The 20530-nt window shown below is 44.9% G+C and overlaps 1 protein-coding gene across 1 annotated transcript in view; it reads right to left on the reverse strand.

Annotated features, from left to right (window-relative positions):
* LOC124775312 (sodium channel protein Nach-like) overlaps positions 1-20530 on the reverse strand; it is a 206659-nt gene that overhangs the window by 85059 nt on the left and 101070 nt on the right. The window contains exon 6 of the mRNA XM_047250147.1: positions 10578-10723. Coding sequence (XP_047106103.1) covers positions 10578-10723 — 146 coding nt within the window. The remainder of the gene's footprint in view (positions 1-10577; positions 10724-20530) is intronic.

Genomic DNA, 20530 nt, shown 5'->3' on the forward strand with positions numbered 1-20530 from the left:
GAAACTTTCCTCATGTCAGCGCGTTGTAGGTGTCGCCACCGGAGCCAACCTTGCGTGGACGCTCTGAAAAGCTAATCATTTGCATATCACAGTATCTTCTTCCCGTCGGTTAAATTTCGCGTCTGTAGCACGTCATCTTCGTGGTGTAGCAATTTTAATGGCCAGTAGTGTATATTAAGGCCATTGTCTTTTTTTATAGAAGTCTATATACTAGGTCTCTGGATACTTTTTCCAATGAGCTGCACACACTGTCCCTGACAAACCTTTTTTTTATGTTTAAAGTAGGCGGCACGAGGGGAAGAGGTCGAGTCAGCAGGAGTCATAAACCGAGACCTGGTCAGGCTGTCCCCCTTGCTGCGAAGGGATTAGGAATGGTGAGGGGAAATCAATAGTGGGGCTCTTTTTATTTTTTTTTTTACCCCAACTAAAATACATGCTACTAGCACCACATTGTGCACTGAGTAAATAAAAGAAACCCAGGACTATGCTACACCGACTTAATATACGGGGAAACGTAAATGTACTACGTAGCATGATGCAGAAGCATGAGCCGCTGCTCTAATTGCGCTTGATTATCCAGGTATGTCTTCGTAAAAGTCGTAGGTTATTCCACCGAGAGCCAATTGTGTTCTTGCCAGCTCAGTCAATGGTATCGTCTCCTATCTGTTGATGATCCAGCTGTATGGAAGGTCACATAGGGAGCTTCCTAAGTAATCATAAAAATATTGCCTGTACTTTGGGTTCCATATAATTCTACAATGATGTTCTGGTAGGTAGTCCTAAAAGTCCTATACATCTTTAGGTCCATTGTGAAATGAGTATTTCTCCATGTGCTCTTGGACCCACAGGAAATACATTTCATCTGGAAGAAATAGAAGTTGTGGTGTGATATGTTCTGAGGTCATTCGTAGAAGATAAACCAAAATTTGTCGCACCAAGTGCCACATGTCTTCTGCTGCACTATAGCAGATATAATGCTTGTCCATGTCCGTTACTCCACAATTCACACATAGAGACGAGTCCACCATATTTCACCTGTGGAGGCGCCATCATGTGACCTGTTTACTGTTAATTGTGATGTAATATGTTGATTGGATATTTGTATCCAGTGTAACTGCATTTACCGCCCATCATACCACCGTTCAGCTAACATGAGAGTTCCTTGCCTCCACGACATTTGGACACCTTCGTTGTAGAACTCTATACAGTTCCTGCGCCGTCGCTTGTTTTGTTTCTGGTCATGTGATGTGGACATAACTGTGTTCAAGGAGAAAGTGACCCAAAATAGCAAAAGTGCAAGGAAATATCTTTCAACATCAGTAGGGACATAAGGGAGGGTGGAACCAGGGACTCCAGCAGCAAACCTGTGAAATTTTCTGGGTGGTGGCGCCACAGCTTGATGTGGGAGCTGATTAAAAGGCCACTGTTTTGTGTGGATTTGGACTAGGCCAAAACCCTTCTTTATCTGAGGGACGTGTCAGCAATTTATAACTGATTTAGAAGAGCATGCCGGTAGGCTCCAAATGCCGCTAATATATTCCAAACCATCAGTAATGGTAATGGAAGTACATGCACTATGCATGGAATGTGTGATGTTACAAAAATGTTGACAAAGTGCATCCTTCGAAGAATGTTGAGCATTCATAGATGAAGGTTGGCGATCCTGACCCAAATTCGTTGTAACAAGTAGCGGTAGTAAAGGGCTGCAGTGCATCGTATGTCATCGTGAAATTCTACTCCAAGGCATCTGATAGTACCACTAAGTTATAGGGGATCTACACACGCTGGGGTCAACCCTTCTGAGGTGACCAATTTGGTGACATTGAGATAGATGCATCTGATAGTACCACTAAGTTATAGGCGGTCTACACACGCTGGGGTCAACCTTTCTGGGCTGACCAGTTTGGTGACATTGAGATAGATGCCAGAAGCTATACCATATGTGGCAATCCATTCTAGTGTGATGGTTACATCATTACCATTGCGGAGCATGAGCACCAAATCGTCTGCATATGCTATACAGCAAAATGTGATGCCACATAACGTTAGCCCAGTGAGGCACTGATGGAGGCCAGAGAGGATCAGTTCCATTTCCAGTGCCAGGGCATTGAGTTAGGTCGACAGGGGCAGCCCTGACTCAACGATTTGGAAATCGGGATGGCCTGCATGATGTCCACGGACGAGTAACTAGGAGATCGCCCACTGGAGGAGGTGCATCATGATGTCTATGAATTGTTGTGGGTATTGTATGTGTTACAGATGATCCACCCAATCAAAAGCCTGGCTAAAATCTAGTGACGCCAGTACTCCTGGGATGCAGTGTGCCCTCGCTAGAGCTATTATGCCACAGCATCGACACAGTGCTGTACTGTGTTATTGATGCCTTTTAGGGAAGCCTGATCTGGTGAGATGATGTGTGGCAGGGCCGGCCATATATGGGTCACTATCGATCTGACGAATATCTTCATGTCACACTTGAGGTATCTCAGTAAGTGGTAATCACGTACTCGAGCGCCACCTGTCGTTTTGTGGACTGGTATAATCATTTCTTCGACGAAAGTTGTGGGACGCAGCACCGTGGGGGACATAAGCTAACAGATATCTGTCAACTTGGAAGCCAGTAAATACTAAAACGATCTATAAAACTCCACGGGGAGTCTGTCGCGGCCAGGACAATTGTTTGACACTCCTATATCTATGGTGTCGATAACTTCTCCGTCTGTAATTTGTCCAACAACTCAGTTGAAAATCCTACGGAATAGTACCGTTAACTAGTTGTGAGACACCTGTCAACAGGCAGGCCGAAGTGGCCGAACGGTTCTAGGCGCTTCAGTCCGGAACCGCGCGACTGCTACGGTCGCAGGATCGAATCCAGCCTCGGGCATGGACGTGTGTGGTGTCCTTAGGTTAGTTAGCTTTTAAGTTCTAGGGGACTGATGACCTCAGATGCTAAGTCCCATAGTGCTCAGAGCCATTTGAACCATTTGTTTAACACCTGTCAACATCATATTGAGTCAAACAGAGTTTAGCGTAACAGCTGAAGAAGGCTGCACCAGTACCAGGCTGCGTGGTGAGGTGGCGACTGTCTGTAATAGTGATGACCTGTATTAGTGCCTGTCGTCGTTGTTTACATTCTCGAATGACGTGGTACTTGATGGGTCATTCTTTTGCTACTGTATCGTGTGTTCGCGCTCGGACGATCGTCGCTTCTAGGTGACGTTAGGTATGAGCTAAGATTTATGCTTTCATACAGTGGACTGCCATCCGTCATTCCAGTGTTGGTGGCAGAGGGGCACATTCACTAAGGATGGTGAAACAAAAATCTAGGTTGTGTCGCCTCCAAGCCGCAGTCTCGCAGTCGCAAGTCGTAATCAAGGTTCCTTGTAGGGCCAGCTTATTGCAATTTCACCACCAACTGATCAACGTTGGATGTGTTGGGAGGTGGCGGACGCACGTACTCCATGCGTCCTCGATGGAATGCTGACAATCTGGAAAGCAAAGTGATCATAGAAGTGAGATGAGCTTCCAGGAATGGAGGTTGCGCCACAACAGTTGGCGACTAAGGGTAACAGCACATGTACACTCCTGGAAATTGAAATAAGAACACCGTGAATTCATTGTCCCAGGAAGGGGAAACTTTATTGACACATTCCTGGGGTCAGATACATCACATGATTACACTGACAGAACCACAGGCACATAGACACAGGCAACAGAGGATGCACAATGTCGGCACTAGTACAGTGTATATCCACCTTTCGCAGCAATGCAGGCTGCTATTCTCCCATGGAGACGATCGTAGAGATGCAGGATGTAGTCCTGTGGAACGGCTTGCCATGCCATTTCCACCTGGCGCCTCAGTTGGACCAGCGTTCGTGCTGGACGTGCAGACCGCGTGAGACGACGCTTCATCCAGTCCCAAACATGCTCAATGGGGGACAGATCCGGAGATCTTGCTGGCCAGGGTAGTTGACTTACACCTTCTAGAGCACGTTGGGTGGCACGGGATACATGCGGACGTGCATTGTCCTGTTGGAACAGCAAGTTCCCTTGCCTGTCTAGGAATGGTAGAACGATGGGTTCGATGACGGTTTGGATGTGCCGTGCACTATTCAGTGTCCCCTCGTCGATCACCAGTGGTGTACGGCCAGTGTAGGAGATCGCTCCCCACACCATGATGCCGGGTGTTGGCCCTGTGTGCCTCGGTCGTATGCAGTCCTGATTGTGGCGCTCACCTGCACGGCGCCAAACACGCATACGACCATCATTGGCACCAAGGCAGAAGCGACTCTCATCGCTGAAGACGACACGTCTCCATTCGTCCCTCCATTCACGCCTGTCGCGACACCACTGGAGGCGGGCTGCACGATGTTGGGGCGTGAGCGGAAGACGGCCTAACGGTGTGCGGGACCGTAGCCCAGCTTCATGGAGACGGTTGCGAATGGTCCTCGCCGATACCCCAGGAGCAACAGTGTCCCTAATTTGCTGGGAAGTGGCGGTGCGGTCCCCTACGGCACTGCGTAGGATCCTACGGTCTTGGCGTGCATCCGTGCGTCGCTGCGGTCCGGTCCCAGGTCGACGGGCACGTGCACCTTCCGCCGACCACTGGCGACAACATCGATGTACTGTGGAGACCTCACGCCCCACGTGTTGAGCAATTCGGCGGTACGTCCACCCGGCCTCCCGCATGCCCACTATACGCCCTCGCTCAAAGTCCGTCAACTGCACATACGGTTCACGTCCACGCTGTCGCGGCATGCTACCAGTGTTAAAGACTGCGATGGAGCTCCGTATGCCACGGCAAACTGGCTGACACTGACGGCGGCGGTGCACAAATGCTGCGCAGCTAGCGCCATTCGACGGCCAACACCGCGGTTCCTGGTGTGTCCGCTGTGCCGTTCGTGTGATCATTGCTTGTACAGCCCTCTCGCAGTGTCCGGAGCAAGTATGGTGGGTCTGACACACCGGTGTCAATGTGTTCTTTTTTCCATTTCCAGGAGTGTATATGACTCGTTATCTGAAAAGGCACAGGCTACACCTCTGCGTCGCTCACTGTTGCCTATCAATGTGGCTAGACGAGAGACCTGTAAAATGAGTGAATTCCAGCCAATTTCCATGGATATTTTCCAATATATCTATCAGCTTGAAGTCGCGGTTGAGTGCCCCAAGTTTGGGGCAAGATGATGGCGTGGCAGGTGACACGTGGGCGCCTGGACGCTACTGAAATCGCTCCCTAGCACCAAGCAGTCGTGCCTACCTGAGAGAGCAATGCTACTCCTTCTGCTAAGAGGAGTGGTCATTAGAGATGTTTTGTTCTGGAAGGAGCGTACACATTCATAAACTGGACGCCTAGCACCATTACGGCCATTCCTGTAGCTTCAGGGAGACATCTCACTTCGTCTGCCTTGAGGCCCTCCCTGAGGGGAACTGCAACACTGCTGTTCGTTGGCGAGGCATGAGAGGACATATGAGCAGTATAGCCATACATACAACAGAAATAGTCAACGTAGACCCTTTAGAGAAAGACAGTGTCGATCCCTGGTATGACTTGGAGTAGCGACAATTTCGTACATGTCTTAATGGTTTTAACATTGATGGTCACTAAGCGATAGGCCTGTAGATCATCTGCCGCAATGAGGACCGCCGTCAGTGTCGCCATAAATGTTGTTGCCTGTCACGTACAGGCTACGTCCAAACTGTCGTCTGCTGCTCCTCAGGAGGGGCTGAGCTATGACAAGACACCCCCCCCCCCCTCTCACATACCATGTCAGATACAGAGTGTTCCTCAGTGTCATCTGCCCAAGGTGACAACCTCAGTCGCTTCCTGCTGTGTAACGGTGATGGGTGCTGTACCCAAGATATGTTCGCCTGAGGGACCAGAAAGAGCCGTGTCCAAGTCAGGAAAGGCAACAGGTGCGTAAGAGCCTGTGTCGTTCATGTTTCCCGTGTTGTTGGCCGTCCGGCTGTCAGCTGGAGGCACTCAGCACTCATCAGAGCGTGTACAGCATAGCTTTTTATGTTTCCTCAGCGCCCTCTGTTTGCCAAGATGGGTCTCCATGTCTGAATGATGTATGTTTCCTTCACGGCACCATCTTTAGGGAGAAAAGCAAAGGTCAGTACAACCCTTTGTCGAATTCCATTCTCTCATCTGTATCTCCCTCCGAAATAGATGGGCGACCTCCCTTAATCTGCGACGACTCTGTCATGGTTTGGTCAATCCTAAGTTTGCTAGGGTTGTGCAGTCTGATGTTCCCTGTCTTCCAAGTGGTCCGCTGTCTGCCATGATGATCGACCATGTCAGCCCTGTGTAACTGAGCGGAACGGCTGTAATGGTAGGGGGTTGCGTCGATTCACCTAACGGGATCTGTGTAAGCTGATGTTGATAAAGCTTTCGATTATAGTCGAGTTGGAAGCTGAGCTTGATGGTTTTTCTCTAAGAATCAGCCATAGCAACTCAATGTCAATGGACTCGAGTACTAGTTGTAACGACGAAGTAAACCAACTACACATGCTCGCGACTCTGCAGATGGAACACAAACAAGACGTCCTCGCCGCTCACCTGCCGAAGACAGACTGATGGACCATTTAATGCTGACTAACTACCGTGTCATCCGGTGCTATATAGTCATCCAGAAGCAGTACAGGGGGTGTATTGTCAGCACGCCGCTCTCCTGGTTGTTGACAGCCTCTCAGACGCTGTAGCCGCTACTTCTCACTGAAATAGTTCCTAAATTGGCGTCACGAGACTTATCAGGTCCACTTTCAGTACTCTCGGCAAGGTAAATATCGTGGCAGTGCCGGAAATTGAACTTGAATCCTCTCCACGGCACTCGGAGCCCGTGACCAGTCAGCTTACAGACGTGGACTCTGTAGGTACTACGTCAGTACAACGACGAAGGTTCAGGAGAGGCTCTTGAGTGACACCTTGTAGAGGTAAAACAATTTGAAGTCTTAGGAAATGTTAATTTGGTTTCAGACAGCAAGATAGAACTGGTGGCATGCTAGATCCGGTCCTTAGCACATTTACTATCACACAGAGTATATATACAATTGCCACACTGTTGGTCGAAAAATTAAGATATCAATCAGAGCAAATAACGGGGTTTTACTTACGTGTTTAAACTGTAGTGGGAACAATACATAATTACATTTGCAGCTGACTTATCATTATACAGGGTGCCCTCCGCTAGCAACAATGGCGGTGACCTGGATGGGCCGGAAGTCGAACTGACCTTGAATGACAATTACAGGTGTGTCATTTCATTATGCTTCAACTCTGTACTTCAACACATCTGTCACAGTGTTTGGCAAGTGGTGGCATACCTCTCACTTGGCAACCCATGACCGAGTGTTCTCAGTGGGTGAATGTAGTGGCCAGCCCAATAGTCGCATATGCTCTGTATTGAGGTAGATTAGGACAGCACGGGCAACATCCGATCTTGGGCTATCTTGTTCAAAGACAATGACATACAGACCTGGAATATGGGGTACAGCCACCTGTCTCACCTTGTCAGGGATGTACCAGCTGCTCTCTGTACAAATTGTAAATTGCCTTTCGCTCCCTGTATTTTACATCTGCCTCCTTTAGAATTTGAAAGAGAGTATTCCATTCAACATTGTCAAAAGCTTTCTCTGAGTCTACAGATGCTATAAAGGTAGGTTTGCCTTTCCTTATGCTAGCTTCTAAGGTAAAGAGTCTCATACAACAGACCTAGCAGAGGAGATTAAACTTTTGTATACCACAGACAGCAATAAGAAAAAAAAAATCCTCAATGACAAACTATATACAAATAGATTAGTTACTACAAATGTTTGCCCTGTATATAATACTATAGCAAATCTATGCATATTTTGATTCCTTAATACAGTGCACTCAATATTTACAAACAAAATCGTATAAAATAGAATATGAAGCATAAATTTAAATAGCCAGTTGTGTTAGCGCAGAAGTTGTAAGGGCTAACTGGAAGTGATAATGTAATCCACAAGAAATGGGACATCTCTTACTGCACCAAACTCTTTGAGAAGACATACTGTTGCAATATCTTTGTACCACATTTTGATCTACCAATAAAGAAACAGTTTGAGTGATGTTTCGCGTATATGTGGATTTTTTTCACATTTAAGGGGGCACATTACATGTAAACAGACAGAAAAAAGTGCTATTTTCTATCATTAGCAAATAACGATCACAAACTTTATATTTTCCGATTTTTCAATTGCAGAAAACCCAAGAAAAGACGACTGGAGGTGAGAGAAGCGGAACTCACATCCAAACATCACAAAAAATACCAATGCAATTATTTACACTTGAAAGTGAGAATAAATTCTCAATACATGTCGTGCTATGCGTAACAGAAGTAACTGGTTCAGTGCTTTATTACTGAAATCATGACTGGTACAGTCGCTGGCTTTTCAAAAACATCGATTATGGTGAATGACATTAAAAGGATGTTCCACTCTGGAGTCGAGTGTACATTTCTTGGAAAGTTCCTGACGGAACTGAGTGGTGTTCTGGGACTGAAACCCAGCATCTTGCCTTCCTTGGGCAACGATCTTAGCAACTGAGCTGTTCGGCCCATCCTCACAACCTCACTTCCACGTGTCTCTCTCCTTCTTGCCAACTGGACAGAAGCTCTGCTTTACTCTGAGACTTTTGGAAAGTGGGAGAAGGTACTTTCAGCAGTTAAGCTACAAGATCACGCCGTTAAGTCGTGCTCGAATAGCTCACTTGGTAAGAGTATTGCCTGCAGAAAGCAATACTGAGTCCCAGAGCAGCACTCCATTTTAATCTCCCAGGAAATTTCAATAAGGCACTCTTTCACGATTTAGAATAGAGTATTTTCGAGCTTAATGTATGTTTCTTACTTTGTACACAGTACAGCACTTCGAGTTAATGCTCCTTTTGTGTCTAAGGAAATATGGAGTTTTGTACATCATGCCTGTAGACATTTTGATTTTCCACTGATTTACATACATAATCATGAATAGTAACTTTTAACATCTCACCACGTAATATCACATCATTCCCGACTGGACTGGTAGTCGTTTTGCCACAGTAATAAAATCATAAACGTTTAAGTCTGTCCATGTAAACATGTTTGCCTAAGCATCGAATCTGAGCCAGGTGCATTGCTTACGCTGGCTCTCATCACTTCTTTTACACACTGCCTGACAAAAAAGGGAAGCGCCAGGAAGGGGAGGAGGAAATAAAATGAAAGTTTACAGACTGAGAAGGTATTTGATGATGTTTAGATGATTACAAAATCGAGCAAAATTTAGAAACAATGAGTATCATGCTGATCCTCCTCTGGCCAGGACGCATGCACTTATTCGGTTAAGGATGGTGTCATAAGGCCATTGTACCTCTCCTGAGTACAGCTGGCCCACAACTGTTGCAACTGGCCCTCGGTATCCTTGATAATGGCACACGAACAGGACTGACATTCGAGCCAGTCCCACAAATCTTCTACCAAAGACAGATTTGGGGATCCTGCTGGCCACAATAGTACCTCAGCATCACACTGACAGTTCATAGAGCCATGTGCCATGTGTGGACGGTCACTCTACTGTTGCAAATTGCACTACGGTACTGTGGCACCAGAGGTAAGAGCTGAGGAAGCAATATGTTTGTGACATATTATTGTGCTGTCACGGTTTCCGCAATCACTACCAGCCATGATCTGAAGTTGTACCCAATGGCTTCCCACTCCGTGTCAACAGGAGTAACACTGCTTAGCCTCTCAAAAACATTGGAACAATGGGAACAGTCTCCTGGTCATCAGCATACTCGCCTACCCTCACACTCCACGTAGTCTGAAATTGGGCCACTGTCACATCCACAAATCTGCATACTGAATGACCCAATCAGACGGCCAAATTGAGGCCCATACTGAGGCTCCATTTCAACTCTGACAGATGCTAATTACGCTGTTTCATATGAGTACACAGCATCTCTGTTCCTCACGCTGATGTACTCTAATAGGCCTGGAAACAACAATAAACACAAGCAACACTACTGCTCTCTGGAGGCCGCTCTTTCTGCCACAGAGAATTGTAACTCCAATCATTTACATACCTGCCATTGGTGTGTACAAGTATGAAGTTACAGTGACATCAGCCACGTCTCCCAGGTGCTTCACCTTTTCAGCAGGCAGTGTATAACCTTTTAAGACCTCACTGTGTAACATTGCACGATTCCCAACAGGAAAAGCAGCATAAAATAATAATCGTTTCAGACTGTCCACAAAATCAGTTCTGCATTAGGAATGGTCTTAAGCCGTAGACTGATTACGCTGGCTTCCCTTGCGGCGGTATATACCACTGAAAAAATTGGTCTGGAATGTCCGACTATGCAGGTAATATAGGTGTTCAATCAATTCAGAATTAATACCCCAAGAAAACAAAATGACGTGAGCTGCAATTTTAAGTGTTGACTACAATATTTCAAGTATACAAGTCCGATCCTAATTCCAGGTCAATATGTTAGCCTGTGCCAGAACATCAGTTTGGGGAGAGTGTGTCAGGAACAGTAGGATAGGTGCTGGAGGCGGCAGGCAGTAAGTTATAATGCCTACCTGTCGGTGACGCGGACATCTCCACGGTAGCCGAAGGAGCAGCAGAAGCCGAGGTAGGAGAGTCGCGAAGTGAAGAGCTTGTGGCAAGAAGTCTCCTCACCCTTCCACTTGCAACCCTCCAGCAGCTGGTCGCACGGCTGGCTCATCTGCACACACCCATACACTATCTGATCAAGAGTATCTGGACAGCTATCAGTGGATATTAATATAGGGTGGGTCCACCTTCGCCTTTAAGATGGCTTGAACTCTGCTGGGGACACTTCCAGTGAGGTTTCTGAATGTCTGTGGGGCAATGGCAGCCTATTCTTCATCAACAGCTGAAACCAGAGAAGGCAATGGTGTTGAGCACTGGGTTCTGGAGGGAAGATGATTCTCTCATTCCAAAAATATTCCGTTCGGTACAGGTTGGGGCTCTGGGGAGACCACTCCATTTCATGAATGTCATTGCCCACAAACAGTTGCCTCACAGATTCTGTTTTTATGACAGGCTGCCTTGTCATGCTGATATGAATAATCATCTTCACCAGACTGTTCCTCTACTGCACGCAGTACATGGCACTGCAAAATGCATCCACATTTAGTGTTTTCTTGAGCAAAGTAAGTGGACCACACATTAACCACGAAACATCCCCATACCATAACACAACCTGCTCTGTATTCCACAGTTGATACTGTAGGTGATGGCGGGTTATGTTCTCCAGGAATTCGCCAAAACTAAACCTTTCCATCGGATCTCCAATGTGTACAGTGTAATTCATCACCCCAAATCACTCTTTTCCAGTCTTCCGGTGTCCAGTGATGTCGCTTAGCACTAATTACAGACATGGGCGTCACCGCCGGAGGGGTGGGGGGAGGGGAGGGCATGCTCCACCAATATTATTTGAAAAGAAATTTCAATTTTTTAGTCTTATTTGGCAAAAAAGACACCACTGAACGAATATATCAAAGCTTAACTAATAACACACACTAAAAGCTCTTGTACAGTAAGAATTAACGGTCTGGAGGATTCATAACGTGCCAGTAAATCAAATCCATTTATATTATTGTCTAAAAAGACAATATGCCAAGTTTTTATGAATTGTGTTGGTATGACTGCAAGTGGTGAAGGAGTGAGGTGGATGAGGACTCTATAAGTTTGTACGAAGGGTACCAGCAGGTAGATAGCTAACAATCGAACGCCATGTGACAGTCACTTACGTCCTGCCTTGCTGCAGGGGTAACGCCGGTTCCCGTCAGATCAATGAAGTTAAATGTTGTCGGGCTTAGCTAACACTTGGATGGGTGACCATCCAGGTCAGCTGAGCGCTGTTGGAAATCAGGATGCAGTCAGCACTTATGAGGCCAAGTGAGGACCTATTTGATTGAGAAGTAGCAGCTCCAGTAATGAAAGCTGACAACGGGCAGGAGAGTAGTGTGCTGACCACACGCCCTTCCACATCCGCATCCTGAGGATGACTAGGCAGTCATTCGGTACCATTGGGCCTTCCAAGTCCTGTTCAGAAGGAGTTTAGTTTACTTTTAGTATAGTAATAATGAACAGTCAGTGTATATGTCAAGAGAGAATGCTATAAGGAGAATTGTAGACGACTCATCAATACTCTCGTTTTTTAAAAGCCAAAGGAATTATGGTAAGTAAATATTTATTACAAAATGTATTCCAGTTTACTTAATTGTACGACTACAACGTAGTACAACACCTAGTTTATAGGAACTCCTCAAGCGTTTTTTAAACTGATCTAAATGCACCTCTAGCATATGTCCATTAAATTTTACACATTATTTTTACTTGATTCTTCCCTAAAAAAGATTTATAATAAACTAGCAATTTACACATTGCGGCTTTGCCCACGTTTCTCAGTAAAAGAAAACTATGCACTGTGAATTTTTGGAGGGTATTCTTGCAAAGTAATAGGTTTCCTGTGTTCTCCACTTTTTCAAGCATAGGTCTCTAATTTAAACAAAGAACTACTTTGTATTTTCTGGCGGATTATTTTCAGTACAGTATTTCAAATTGTAGAGGACTTCGTCTGACATTACTTCACTCAGCCAACAGAACCAAAATCTTACATGAAAGAAGCTTTTATTTAGTGAGAAAAACAATTCAACCGGAAATAATTTGCACGATTGTCTAGGACACAATACATAATAATCATACACATACTGTCCTAAATTTAAAATTATAAAACCTTTTTTGTACTTGATAATTGCAAAATAGGTTGTAATCCAGGCACAAATTGGCAGAATTTAGGACTTTTAAAAGTCATTGACATATATGGTCTGAGGCATACAGAATGCTCCAAAAAGTGGTTTTAGGTCCTAATGTTTTCAATATTTTTCAATAACATATCTCATTTTGACCCCCATGTTATCTATACTCTACTGATTCGTCCCCCCCCCCTTCCCCAGTAATTAATGCTGGTGGCGCCCATGACTACAGAAATATGTTGCTTTTGAGGAGCTACTCGACCACTGTACCACATTCTGAACTGCTCGTAGCTCTTTGGATCTCACCCTGAGTGAGGCGACGCAGTGGTTAGCAAACTGACTCCTATTCGGGAGGATGACATATTGTATCCGCAGAGAAAAAAGCGTCTGCTCTTGTAAAGAAAAAACTGAGTCAGATTCAGAGCAGTAGCAGGAATTGGAAGGGTTTCAGGCCTTACTTGATGGCGAATGCACAGCTGGCTCCAGGATGGCGGCGACCACTGGATGGGATGTGAACACAGCAGCATTACATCGTATCCTTGTCAAGTATACTCAGTACACATCTAGATCAAAATAAGGAGCGGAAAGTTTTCCAAAGTAACAGCAAGTACAGGGGTGGAGAGGACAGAGATAGGTGTTTTGGAAAGGGAATCTATACGTCATATGAAGCCAACGACAGTCTAGAAGCGCAATATATGGTCAGATCTCTCTACCCAGCGAATGTAGTCACTAAGGCCCAGCGCGAATTAGAGCCAATGAGGAGGCAACATCCCTTCAGCATCACATGTCAGAGACAGATGAGGATGAAGGGGAAACGTCAAAGAAAACTAGGAAGCTTGGTGCTCCTCAAGAGAGTAGGAGAGGCTGAGCGCAGTAGAGAAATATTCAGAGTGTCCGAGAGTCAGGAACTCTGTCGTAGAATGGGCACAGGACCAGTGAACAGACACATTCAATATAGATGGAACGGTGAAATCAAATCTCTGTCTCTGTGTAAAGACTTGGTCTCTTTGTGGTTACTAAGCCCAATCAGTACAACACTCATACTCCTAAATTATGGATAATGCTGATACATGGTGAAACAATGCTATGGTGGGAGGTTTGCGGGTTTAAATCACCTCGGGGCATGACCATGTGGTGCATCTGACCTGCAGTCATCGCACGGTGGCACTGGAAGCAGTCCACATACGCAAAGGTGTGTTGGTGCATGTCAGGGTACGGTGCAGTGAGTGAGTGTGCAGACGTTTCCAGACGTGCTAATGGTGGCTGTGTGTTGAAAATGGCTCAAAGAACACATATTGATGGCGTTATGAGGGGTAGATTACTAGGACGAATTGGAGGCTGGTCAAACACAGCAGGTCGTAGCATGAGCCCTCCATGTGCCACAAAGTGTGATCTCTAGATTATGGCAACGATTCCAGCAGACAGGAAACGAGTCCAGGCGCTACAGTACGGGATGTCCACAGTGTACAACACCACAAGAAGACCGATATCTCACCATCAGTGCACACAGACAGTCACGGAGTACTGCAGATAGCCTTGCTCGGGACCTTACCACAGCCACTGGAACAGTTGTCTCCAGACACACAGTCTACAGAAGACTGAACAGACATGGTTTATTCGCCCGGAGACTTACAAGGTGCATTCCACTGACCCCTGGTCACAGGAGAGCCCATAAGGCCTGGTGTCAAGAAAACAGTACATGGTAATTGGAACAGTGGTCCCAGGTTATGTTCACGGACGAGTCCAGGTATAGTCTGAACAGTGATTCTCGTCGGATTTTCATCTGGCATGAACCAGGAACCAGATGCCAACCCCTTAATGTCCTTGAAAGGGACCTGTATGGGGGTCGTGGCTTGATTGTGTGGGGTGGGATTATGATTGGTGCAGGCACACCCCTGCATGTCTTTGACAGAGGATACGGGTCAGGTGTATCGGGACGTCATTTTGCACCAGTATGTCCACCTTTTCAGGGGTGCAGCGGGTCCCACCTTCCTCCTGATGGATGATAACGCATGGCCCCACCGAGATGCCATCGTGGAGGAGTACCTTGAAACAGAAGATATCATGCAAATGGAGTGGCCTGCCTATTCTCCAGACCTAAACCCCCTCGAGCACGTCTGGGATGCTCTCGGCCGACATATCGCTGCACGTCTTCAAACCCCTAGGACACTTCAAGAGCTCTGACAGGCACTGGTGCAAGAATGGGAGGCTATACCCTAACAGCGGCTCGACCAGCTGATCGAGAGTATGCCAACCCATTGTGCGGCCTGTGTACGTGTGCATGGTGATCATATCCCATATTGATGTCGGGGTGTATGTGCAGGAAACAGTAGCGTTTTGTAGCACATGTGTTTCTGGACGGTTTTATCAACTTATCACCAATACCGTGGACTTACAGACCTGTGTCGTGTGTGTTTCCTATGTGCCTATGCTATTAGCGCCAGTTTTGCGTAGTGACACATTGTATGGCACCACATTCTGCAATTGTCCTTAATCTATGAGCACGAGTGTAGTAGCAGAAGAGGAGTCGTTTCAGGAAATAAACTAAGGATTGTAAGGCACTTCTTGTGAAGATCATTGCAAGCTACCTCGTCCCGTTTTGTAAGGAGGAACAGCTAGGCCAAGACTCACTCTCACGTAGGCTAGCTGGCTAGTGCACTCCAAGCGAGCCCCTGTCGCTCAATACCCGACAATATTCACGTTTGGGACGCGACAGACAGTTCAAATCCAGATTTAGGTTTTCGTGGTTTCTGTAAATGGCTCCAGGCAAATGTTCGGATGGTTCCTTTGAAAGAGTACGGCCGATTTCCTTCCCCATCTTTGAATCATTCCGGGCTTGTGCTTCATTTCTAATGACTTCAATGTCGACAGGGCATTAAACCCTAATCTTCCCTTCTTTCTTCTTCGGAACTCACGAGCGATTCCTTCCTCTGATTTCACACGATGTTTTACAACCACCTTCCGCAACGCTCGACTGTCCACGTCGATCAGTACATGAGGTCTGCTGGGTATTGTTTTAGATGTGTTTGTTCCTTCACCAACAGGTGACTTGGGCAGACTTTTGATGGTATAGTGTGAGAGCCCTAGGGGATGCACTGAACTTACTTTCTTTCACTCTACTCAATGATTGTTCGAAGCAGGAGATGCAAAAATTTGAATTAGAGATAACCGGTCCAGCTGAGCCTTAGATTCTGCCCGTCAGCTTCGAGCTGTGACGCAATATAGCCTAGTAGCATGTAGCGCTTCGTTTTGTCCTTACCAGGAAGGTGACATATTGTGACAAAGATGTCACAAATTACTGGAAGTATTCGTAAACCATCCTGATCCATAACTATGCAACTGCAGCACACAACACATGGAGATAGGTAGGAGCTATTTCCAGCTCTTGCACACGTCTCAGTTTATGGCACCCAAAATGTTGATGTTAGGTGACTGGGGAGGCTAGACAAGCACTGTCACGACTGGGTTCCTCAAATAATTCTGATACAAATTTAGGATACGGTGGCGTGGTCCACTGAAATGCGGCCGCGCGGTCTAGGGCTTTTTGTTACGCTCCTCGCGGCTCCCCCCGTCGAAGGTTCGAGTCCTCCCTCGGGGATGGGTGTGTGTGTCGTCCTTAGCGTAAGTTAGTTTAAGTAGTGTGTAAGCTCAGGAACCGATTACCTCAGCAGTTTGGTCCCATAAGACCTTACCACAAATTTCCAAATTTTCCACTGAAATGCTGACATTACATGTCAATACATCCCAGTTGCAGAGAGTGGGGAAGATGTTCTGGGACTGCGTCAAAGTGGAGTATCTGGCCCCATGAGCATGATTTGACAGACCTGCACATCGAATGTGGTAGCTTAAGCGTAGACAGGTGGAAGTCACAGAGCAAACCAGCTACTAATGGAGACTGCAGCTGTATAGCCATGCCTTTGCGAGAAGGAATCGTCATATTCAGAATGCAGGTAAACCGTTTTCAAACTGATTTAAAGACGATTCTTATAATACAAAGTTCACTGAATAGTAATTTTTTATGAATTAAGGACAAAGTATGCAATAATTCTAAAACAACATATGAGGACTCAAGTAGAAGCTGTTGACAAGTGCTTTCATTTGACCTTACCACATCCACTACGCACATTCTCACACAGTCTCCAGAAGTGAAGTTACACTTATTATAAACAGTTTGGCATACAATTTAAAAATTATCATAGGAACAATCAAAACCATGGTGTACACTTAACGAGGATACTTGTAGGATAAGGTATTGAAATATTCATGTTTTATTTTTCAGTGGCTTAAGTGCATTCCGTACCTTTGCAGAATTTTGTTTGAAGACTCACTATAATTCAAAAATGGTGCACAGTGCTTAAAAATGTCTGCGTCAGTGAAATAATCAGACAAAAACAGTTCATATTAATGTGTTACTCGTGTTCTTTATATTCTTATTACGCCCTTTTAATGTCATACGACAGTCTGTCGCAATTTCGTATATTTATAATTAAGGATTTTAATTTTTAGTCGAGATACCATTTTGATCAGCACATTAGTGCACATTCAGCATGCTATTACGATGCTTCTAGATTACTTTTACTGAATCATTATGTATGTAGTGAAATGGATCTATTACCAAGTGAAGTGATGGGGGAACACTTCACATAGCTATGACAGGGCAAGATAACACAGCAGTTGAGGTTGACTTGGGACATGGTCACTGACTGCTCTATGGTAGTATGAGCAGCGATAGGGTCGCTAGTTTCTAGTATGTGACGTTCTAATTGAAGAACTGCGTTGAACTTACATGAGGTGTGCGAGAAAAGTAATGAGACTGTGTTTTTCTCTGCCAAAGTTTTTGTTCGTTTTCAAACAACAATATTGTCCCCTTCAGAGTAGTTCCCTTCAGTAGCTGTACACCTGCGGTGTCATTGATCCCAGACTTGGTAGCACCAGTGAAAGGCATCAGCTGTTAGGGTCTTTAACATATCGGTCACATTCTTTTCAATTTTCTCCACAGTCCCAAAACTACGTCCTTTTAAGACTTTTTTTCAATTTCGGGAAAAGAAAGAAGTCGTAAGGACTCAGATCAAGTGAATAGGGGGGGCTATGTGCCACAGCAATGCTTTTTGAGGCAAAAAATTCCGTGATGGAAGTAGCCGCCGGCCAGAGTGGCAGAGTGGTTCTAGGCGCTACAGTCTGGAACCGCGCGACCGCTACGGTCGCAGGTTCGAATCCTGCGTCGGGCATGGATGTGCGTGATGTCATAGGTTTAAGTAGTTCTAAGTTCTAGGGGACTGATGACCTTAGAAGTTAAGTCCCATAGTGCTCAGAGCCATTTGACGGAAGTAGCCATGTGGCATGGGGAGTTGTCATGCTGCAGCATCCACTTCATTGCAGCGTCTGGTCTCACTCCATTCACCCTTTTCCTGAGCCTTTCGAGGATATCTCTGTAAAACACTTTGCTGACAGTTTTTCCTGGAGGAACAAATTCTTTATCAACGATACCCCTACTGTCAAAAAAGCAAATCAGCATTATTTTGATCTTTGATTTGCTCATTCGAACCTAATTGGTCGAGGAGGCGTATTAGTGTGCCACTCTTCACTTTGCCACTTAGTCTCAGGACAGTACTCGAAAATCCAGGGTTCATCATTTGTGATCACACGATTGATCCATTAGTTGTCACTGGCAATCCTCTCAAGAAGGTAGATGTGCACATTTCTTCGACTGTCCTTCTGCTCAGATGCGAGGTTTTGCGGCATCATTTTAGCACAAGCCTTTCGCTTTTGCAGATCTTCAGTCAAAATTTGATGTACAATGAAAGTGTTTAAGTTTAACAGGTCACCAATCATCCTATTTGTTAAACGTCTGTCTGATCTCATAAGAGCACGCACACGTTCAACATTTTCGTTGGTTTTTGAAGTTATAGGTCTCCCTGAGCGAGGTTCATCTTCAATGTATTCTCGACCTTCCAAAAATGATTTGTGGCAGCGACAAAATTGTGCTCTTGATAAGGAATGTTCCTCATAGGCCTGTTTCAACTTTTCAAAGGTCACACTTGCGGATTCCCCAAGTTTAACACGAAACTTAACCGCATAACGTTGCTCTAAATTCCGATGTTCCATTTACATAATACGCAACAAAAACACAACATCACTGATGGCGCCCTAAAAAATCACGTGATGGCAGTATGAACTGAAACTCGGGCTGAGCAACTGGAAGGGACGAAAGCATCGATCTACATAAGCAGAACAAGACAGTGTTGCCAGATTGCTCGTAGTGTTGTCAGTTTCACATCTTTTCTGTCACCTCGCACATAATGGTGAACATTGATTAGTAATTTGATTATGATCAGTTTCAATACGAGATCACGTGTTCTTGCATTTACCTGAGGTGTTCACAAAGTCATTGGCTACAGATGACTTCATGTGAAACCTATTTTGGATTGAATAAATATGATAAAACTTCGAATTTTTGTCTGTGACAGTAATTTACAGCATATCACTTACACTCTTACTTTATTTAGTTCATCTCTGCAAATTTCAAGTATTAGCGCTTTACGTTTAGGGACATATCATGAAAGGGAAAAAAAAAGACATTGGAAGATATGAACATGTAGAACTGTGTTTCCTTTTATTGATGTTATTTGCAAATGATCAATCCAGCTTTCGACTACGTGATGGAATAGAAATTTAAAGTGACATAACGCAGTGAGATTCTCGCATTTTATGATACTTTATATTAAAGTTACAATGCGTTTAATGATATTTTCAATTCAAGTAGTCACAGGTCATTCCGACCTAAATACAATGCCATTTCTCATCTAGATTAACGTGTTGCATGACCATACTTTCTGAGTATTGGTATCTTTATAAATTTACGTCATAAAAAAGTCCTCAACGTTGATTGCGAGCCTTTCAAATTACTCACATGTTTTTTTTTTTTTTTTTTTTTTTCGATGCCGAAACGTCCCCCACATAAATGAGTTGATCCATTATCTGTTCTTCATTTACTATTACAGTTAATAATATTAATTCTTCAGTATAAGCAGTAATTCAATCCTGTTAGGCCACGTTTCAGTACAACTGTGATTTTTTTTCTACTTCTGTGGAGAGCGTGGGTTATGAAATGTTGCATTAGCATGTAGAAATCCTTCTGTATTGCATGTACTCGTCACAACTTCTAAGGAATCACGTGTGCCGATATTTGTTCACAGTGACAAACAGGCGTCATGGCAAATGATACGTTGGTACAGAGACCAAGATCTAGTTTGTTTTGAGGCGATTCCAACTGTTTTTGTGAAGCGAAAATGACAACCTGTAGGGCCATCTGGTGATTTTCTGCAAATCAAGGTAATAGCAAAAAGAACGGCCGGTATAATTCTTTTTACCTACCTCTCAGCAGTATAATACATGTGAAACAGCATGATGGCTCTCGATCTTCCACCATAATCGAGTCCATCAACATGAGGTGGCAAATGAGGTAGCCAAGGAAGTGGAAACTTGGGTTCTACTATGCCAGGATTGCTTGGTAGCTACAACAGGAAAACACAATTAATTAGCAGGGGAACAAAATAAGGAAGTATTTATTACTTAACTTTGCTCTAGTCCATGATCAGTTGGTTGACAATTACAGAAGACGCGACTAAACTAAGCGTCTCTAGAATGACATAATTCACAAGTCACAAATCTTGCAGTGACGAATTAATCTCTCGTAACCTTGAACGTCGAATCCGGTGAATTTGAAGACTAACTTGGAACGGAGCTAC

Source organism: Schistocerca piceifrons, chromosome 2 (genome assembly GCF_021461385.2).
Source record: "Schistocerca piceifrons isolate TAMUIC-IGC-003096 chromosome 2, iqSchPice1.1, whole genome shotgun sequence".
Classification (NCBI taxonomy): domain Eukaryota; kingdom Metazoa; phylum Arthropoda; class Insecta; order Orthoptera; family Acrididae; genus Schistocerca; species Schistocerca piceifrons.